We start from the raw sequence: 7,153 nt of genomic DNA on the forward strand, positions 1-7,153 counted from the left end.
CTAACATGTATTGATTGATGTCTGATGTCTGCCTAAAATGTATAAAACCAAGTTGTAGCCCAAAGACCCTGGGCACATGTCATCAGGCCCTCTCCTGTGTCACAGGCATGTCAATAACCTTGGCAAAATAAACTTCTAAATTGATTGAGACTCATCTGAGATACTTTTTGGTTTACATGCATTATCTCACATACTTACCATTTTTGTGGTGAGAACACTGCAAATCTCTTTCAGCAATTTTCAAGTACAGACAGTCTCCAACTTCCAATGGTTCAACTTGTGAGTTTTTGACTCTACAATGGTGCAAAGTAGAAACCATCCTTTGAGTGGCCACACAATCATTCTTGTTTTCACCTTCAATACAACAGTCAATAAATTACATGAGATAGTCAACATTTTATTATAAAATAGGTTTTGTGTTAGATGATTTTGCCCAACTGTAGGCTAATGTAAGTGTTCTGAGCATGTTTAAGGCAGATGAGACTAAGCTATGCTGGTCAGTAGGTTATACTTATTAAATGCATTTTGACTTACAATATTTTCAATTTATGATGGGTTTATCAAAATGTAACCTTATCATAAGTTGAGGCATATCTCTCTGCAATATATTGTCATTAACTATAGTTGCCACGATGTATAATAGATCTGTTGAACTTATTCCTCCCTTCTAACTAAAATTTTGTGTCTTCCGACCAACATCTCCCCAACCGCCCACAATCCTAGCCTCTGGCAACCACCATTTTATTCTGTTTCTACGAGTTTGACTTTTTTACCTTCCACATATAAGTGAGAAGATGCAGTATTTGTCTTTGTGCTTGGGTTATTTCATTTAGCCTAATGTCCTCCAGCTTCATCCAGGTTGTTGCAAATGACAGGATGTCCTTCTTTCTAATGGCTAAATAGTATTCTGTTGTGGGTATGTGCCACATTTGCTTTATCCAACCAGATGGACTCAGGTTCATTCCATATCTTGGCTACTGTGAACAGTGCTGCAATAAACATGGGGAGTGCAGATATCTCCTTGACATATTGATGCCATTTCCTTTGTTGATCATTACGTTTTCACACAGCATTCTCCCCATGCATCTCTGTTCTCTTATATACATGGCTAACTTGTCATAAGGACAGCAGTAGGATCCACCCTACTCTAGTACCACCTTACCTTAATTACATCCGCAACGACCCTAATTCCAAATAACATCACATTCACATGTACCACAGGGAGAACTCCAACATACCTTTTTTGAGAGGCACAGTTCAACCCATAACAGTAGATAATGTGTTTCATCAGTTCTTCTTCACACCTAATTTGGGTTATCCCACAAACAGAAAAGATGTTTGAAGGTTGAACAGCTAGAACAGGAATGTTCATAGCAGAAGCAGAAGAAAGTCCTTGGTTGGTCCACCCACACGGAGTATGTTTTAGCATGGCAGAGCAGTCATCATTATGTCATTCAACAAACAAATATTAAGAGTCTACTTTGATCCAGGAACCGGGCTGGGAACTGTAGATTCAGTAATAACTAAGACAAATGAGACACCCACCAAGGAGCTGACATTCTAGAGAGGGAAGCAAAAGAATTACAAACAGACAAGAGCTGTGAGGGGAGGAGGGAGTGAGCATAGCCCGGTGGTGTGAGACCTCAAACCAAGTAGTCAAAGAAGAGGTCTTTAAGAGATAATATTTGAGCAGAGACCCAAAACAAGAAAGGGAGTAAGCCATATAAAAATGCAGAATAAGAACATTTCAGAGGGGAAAGAACATTTCAGAGAGAGGAAAAACAAATGCAAAGACTATGAGATTAAACACGGATGGTGAGCACATCATGACGGATACTTTCATCTCTTTGGACAGAGATGTGGGAGACGGAAGGAAAGGTGGGATGGGACCAGAAGGTAAGAAACTGGAATTCTGCAGATTATGGTAAGGAACTTGGATGCCATTCTAAACTTGAGGTTCACTTCATTGAACCTACCCATGGGTTGTAAAGCCACAGTCTTCCTAACCTTTTTATTTTCTTGAGACAGGGTCTCACTCTGTCCCCCAGGCTGGAGTACAGTGGCACAATCAGGGCTTATTGCAGCCTCGACCTCCCTTGGCTCAGGTGATTCTCCTTCTTCAGCCTCCAGAGTAGCTGGAACCACAGGCACACACCATAATCCCCGGCTAATTTTTCTATTTTGTGCAGAGCCAAGGTTTACCATGTTACCGAGGTTGGTCTCAAACTCCTGGGCTTAAGCAATTCACCTGCCTCAGTCTCCCAAAGTGCTGGGATTACAGGTGTGAGCCACCACACCTGACCCTAACCTAACTATTAATACCCAAATTCACTAATGTGAAAAAGATTTTCCAAGGAAAAAGTGAGGAATGAGAAGTGAATGGAGAATGAAAGCTTGATGTACACGCTATTTCTCTTATTTTATTTTATTTTTGTTTTGTTTTGTTTTGAGACAGGATCTTGCTCTGTTACCCAGGCTGGAGTGCAGTGGTGCAATCATAGCTCACTGCAGCCTCCAACACCTGGGCTCAAGCAATCCTCCCACCCCCGCCTCTTGAGTAGCTCAGATTCCAGATATGCACCACCACACCCAGCTGTTTTTTGTTTTGTTTTGTTTTGTTCGTTTGTTGTTTTTTTAAGAAACAGGGTCTTGCTATGTTGCCCAGGCTAGCCTCAAACTCCTGGCTTCAAGCAATCCTCCTACCTCAGCCTCCCAAAGTGCTGGGATTGTAGGCATAAGCCACCATGCCTGACTTGGATTTCTTCAGAGTGAGCAAGTGAAAGTACAAGCAAGAGAGAGCAGAACAGAAGCCATGATCACTTTGTAACCTAATCTCAGAAGCGGCATCTATCACATTTGCCATAGCCTTTTGGTTACAAGTGAGTCATCAGGTCCAGCCTATACCCAAAGGATTACACAGGACATGAGGATCAGGAGGTGGGGACCATTCAGGACCGTCTAAAGATGCCTAACCCAGCTGAAAAAGAAACCCACCATTTTTGAGGGGTGGATGGCGGACAATCAGATAGTAAAGAACACAGAGTAGAGGTGAAAAAGGAAACATGCGAAAGAGCACAGGGGAGGGGATTCAAGTCACAGGGGGCTGACAATTTCAAAGCTCCCAGGAGGTCAAGTTGAGCAGGATAGAAAAGAAACTATGGAATCTGTCCATTGCAGGAAGACATTGATAATGGATGCCTGAGCCATTATTTTTGTTTGTTTGGTTTGGGTTTGTGTTTTTGGTTTTTGTCTTTTTGTTTTTGGTGGGGTGTTGTTGTTGTTGTTGTTGTTTTGTTTTTTGTAATAGAGCCTCTGTCTTGCCCAGGCTAGAGCACAGTGACAGAATCTCAGCTCATGGCAACTTCTGCCCCCCGGGTTCAAGCAATTCTCATACCTCAGCCTCTTGAGTAGCTGGGATGACAGGCATGTGCCACCACTCCCAGCTAATTTTTGCATTTTTGTAGAGACGGGGTTTCACAATATTGGCAAGGCTGGTCTCGAACTCCTGGCCTCAAGTGATCCGCCTACCTCGGCCTCCCAAAGTGCTGGGATTATAGGCATAAGCCACCATGCCTGGCCTGCCTGAGCCATTTTAAGGGATTGATCGAGGGTACAGCCATAGACACAGGTCCTTGTCACTCACTGACCAGCAGGGTCACTGCCTTTGCAGGAGATGACAGGGAAGAACCAGGAAGCACCTCCTCTCCCAGCCTGGGGCTTCCCACCGTCTCCTGACACCTCCACCAGAAAAGCGACCTCATTTCTCAAAGACAAAACAGATTCTAGGTCATATCCCCCTGGAATGAGAGACCAATTGATGTGATTATCTCCAAGAGAAAGAGGGGCACCTACTAAAAGTAGAATCTGGTGTCCCAGAAGGGAAGACATCGGGGAACCTAAAAAGGGGTCTCTGATAATTACCTAACAAGATTTCACAGCGAAGGGCATCTCCATGTAATGCCAAAAACAAAAAAAAAAAAGAGAAAAGAAAGAAAAAGAAAAAAGGCTAGAAGTTTTAGAAGGTTCTCCTTCTTCATCCATTCTGCAATTTCACTCAATTTCACCCAAAAGCAGAATTCTGCTCCCTACATTGCATGAATCAGTATATTGAACAGGTGGCCCCAGCAAGGATGGGTGCAAAAACGAATTTCTGTAAAGTGTTCTTTATTATAAAAATCAAGAGAGCTGCCAGGTGCAGTGGTTCGTGCCTGTAATCCTAGCACTTTGGGAGGCCAAGGCAGGCGGATGGCCTGAGCTCAGGAGTTTGAGACCAACCTGGGCAGCACGGTGAAACTCCATCTCTACTAAAATACGAAAAATTAGCTGGGCATGGTGGCGCCCAGCTACTCAGGAAGCTGAGGCAGGAGAATTGCTTGAACCCAGCAGGAGGAGGTTGCAGTGAGCCAAGATCACGCCACTGCACTCCAGCCTGAGCAACAGAGCGAGACTCTGTCTCAAAAAAATAATAATAATACATAAATAAAATAAATAAAAATCAGAGAGCTAATTTCACAAAGAAATATAACTCCTTATTGGCCTGAGTTAGAAGTATTTGGGCTTCAGCATATTGGAAGGAGGGAAATATGTATAACTATAATTGTGTACATGCACACACACACGCACACACACGGAGGCATGGTGGGGGAATGAATGTGGAAATGGTTAGAGTGAAATCAAGAACAAGTTCAGAATAGGTATCTCTGGATAGTACAATAAAAAATAAGGCTGGCCACAGTGGCTCGTGGCCATAATCCCAGCACTTTGAGAGGGCGAGGCAGGAGGATGGCTTGAAGTCAGGAGTTCAAGACCCAGCCTGGGCAACATAGCAAAAGCTCATCTCTACCAAAAAAAAAAAAAAAATTAATCAGGTGTGATGACATGCACCTGTAGTTCCAGCTACTCAGGAGGCTGAGGCAAGAGGATCTCTTGAGAGCAGGAGTTGGAGACTTTAGTGAGCCAAGATTGTGCCACTTCATTTCAGCCTGGGTGACAGAGTGAGACTCTGTCTCCAGAAAAAAAAAGAAAAGATTCTTATTCATTTCATTATGTTTTCCCATATTTTATACATTTTATACAATGTGCATACATTGCTTTCACAGCTTATTTGTTAGTTTAAGAAAGGTATTTAGGCTTGAAGAGTAGTGAAAAATTTTCCCAGTCCTCGGGCTTATATACATAATGTTTCTGTAGGATTTTTTGAACATCATTGTTTCTGTTCAGACCCACATAAGTGAATCACCTGGAAACTGAGAGCTAATCCCAGCCCGGCAATGAATGGTTCCTTCCAGACAGGCCAGGCACAGTTGCTCACACCTGAAACCCCAGAGCTTTGGCAGGCCAAGGCAGGAGGATTGTCTGAGCCCAGGTGTTTAAGACTAGCCTGGGCAACGTAGCAAGATCTTGTCTCTACAAAACATTTTTTCAATTAGCCAGGCATGGTAGCACATGCCTGTAGTACCAGCTACCCAGGAGGCTGAGGCAGGAGGATTATTTAAGCCCAGGAGTTCAAGGTTGCAGTGAGCCATGATGGTGCCACCGTACTCTACCCTGGATAACAAAGCAAGACCCTGTCAGAAAAAAGGAAAAAAAAAGAAAGAAAGAAAAAAAGCAGAGCACGGTGACTCATGCCTATAATCCCAGCACTTTGGGAGGTTGAGTTGGGCGGATCATCTGAGGTCAGGAGTTCGAGAACAGCCTGGCCAACATGGTGAAACCCCATCTCTACTAAAAATACAAAAAATTAGCAGAACGTGGTGGTGGGCGCCTGTAATCCCAGCTACTCAGAAGGCTGAGGCAGGAGAATCACTTGAACCCAGGAGGCAGAGGTTGCAGTGAGCCGAGATCACACCACTGCACTCCAGCCTAGGCAACAAGAGTGAAACTCCATCTCAAAAAAATAAAAATAAGAAACAAAAAAGCAGATAACTCACCTGTTCTTCAAATACACATCAGGCTAGAGAAGTGTCCAAAATGGGTCATGAAAGCCAGGAGCTAGCAGTGAGGTTTTGGAAGTTGATATAGAGAACGGAAGCTGGGGTTGGGAGATGGAAATGAGAAGTTGGCCCGATTAAGCAATGGTCTGCACCAATTTCAATGCTTAGATAATAGTATCATATACTAGCAGCACGTTGGTGTCAGTGTGTTGGACTAATAAAAAGCCAGAATGTAACAGTCTGCACGCACTTCCATAGCCCTAACGCATTTCACCAGAGAGCCACGTGGAAGCCAAAATCCTCACATGTAGATCTGGCATGAGAAAGCTTCCTAAGTGTGTCTCAGGTAGCTTGGTACAAGTTCTGCCCAATAGAGGTGCTTCATACACCAGGCAGCAAGCCTACCCAGATGAGATCCCCTGGTTGGGAAGGTGGAAGTACTTCACGAACAAAGCAAAGGTAGATGGCTGTGTGCAGAAGGGCATCTCACGTGAGGTGTCTCCCAGGTTCTTTGTGAAACCCTCTCTGGACCGCTTCTGGTTTTGAAATAGCTCATTCGTGGGTTCATTCCATTAATAAAAGTAAAAAGTAAACACTTACATAATGCTTACTAGGTGTCAGCCGAGGGGCTAAGCACTTCATTCATATCAGCTCATTGTCTCCATGGCACAATCCTATTATCTGAGTTGACAGATGGGGCAACGCAGGCACAGAGATGTTAAGTGAATTGCTTGAGGTCACGTGAACAGTAAGTGGCAGAATCATAATTTGAATCCTAGCTCATCTGGATCCAGAATACAGACCATAATACTCTCCTGATGCTCATGAAAATTTGTTGAACCAGATACCACTGGTCCAAGCAGCAAATGACTGTGCTAACCCCATATTCCCAAGCCTCCATCACCAAATGTTATCTGGCCCCATCTCTTAGTGGCCCTAAAGAACATAATGGTGGGTCTCCAGCATGGCTGGTGTGGGAGTCGCTGGTTGCCCATCTTATTCCCCCCGCCCCATTACTGAGTGATCCCTTAGTTACAAACCCAGGGTCATTCATTCTTTCTTGACGGTCTCACCTCTCATTCACTTAATATGAAAATATTTGGACAGGCACGGTGGCTCATGCCTGTAATCCCAGCACACTGGTAGGCCGAGGCAGGAGAATTGCTTAAGCTCAGGAGTTCAAGACCAGTCAGGGAAACATAGCAAGACTCTGTCTCTAC

The 7,153-nt window shown here is 44.0% G+C and overlaps 1 protein-coding gene across 1 annotated transcript in view; it reads left to right on the forward strand.

Moving 5' to 3' along the window:
* The first annotated feature begins 1,826 nt into the window (after window positions 1–1,826).
* Window positions 1,827–7,153, forward strand: part of CCDC105 (coiled-coil domain containing 105) — a 21,552-nt gene continuing 16,225 nt past the window's right edge. The window contains exons 1-2 of the mRNA XM_011980611.1: window positions 1,827–1,896; window positions 6,211–6,392. Of these exons, the coding sequence (XP_011836001.1) occupies window positions 1,827–1,896; window positions 6,211–6,392 (252 nt within the window). The remainder of the gene's footprint in view (window positions 1,897–6,210; window positions 6,393–7,153) is intronic.

This window comes from Mandrillus leucophaeus, unplaced genomic scaffold (genome assembly GCF_000951045.1).
Source record: "Mandrillus leucophaeus isolate KB7577 unplaced genomic scaffold, Mleu.le_1.0 Scaffold215, whole genome shotgun sequence".
NCBI lineage: Eukaryota > Metazoa > Chordata > Mammalia > Primates > Cercopithecidae > Mandrillus > Mandrillus leucophaeus.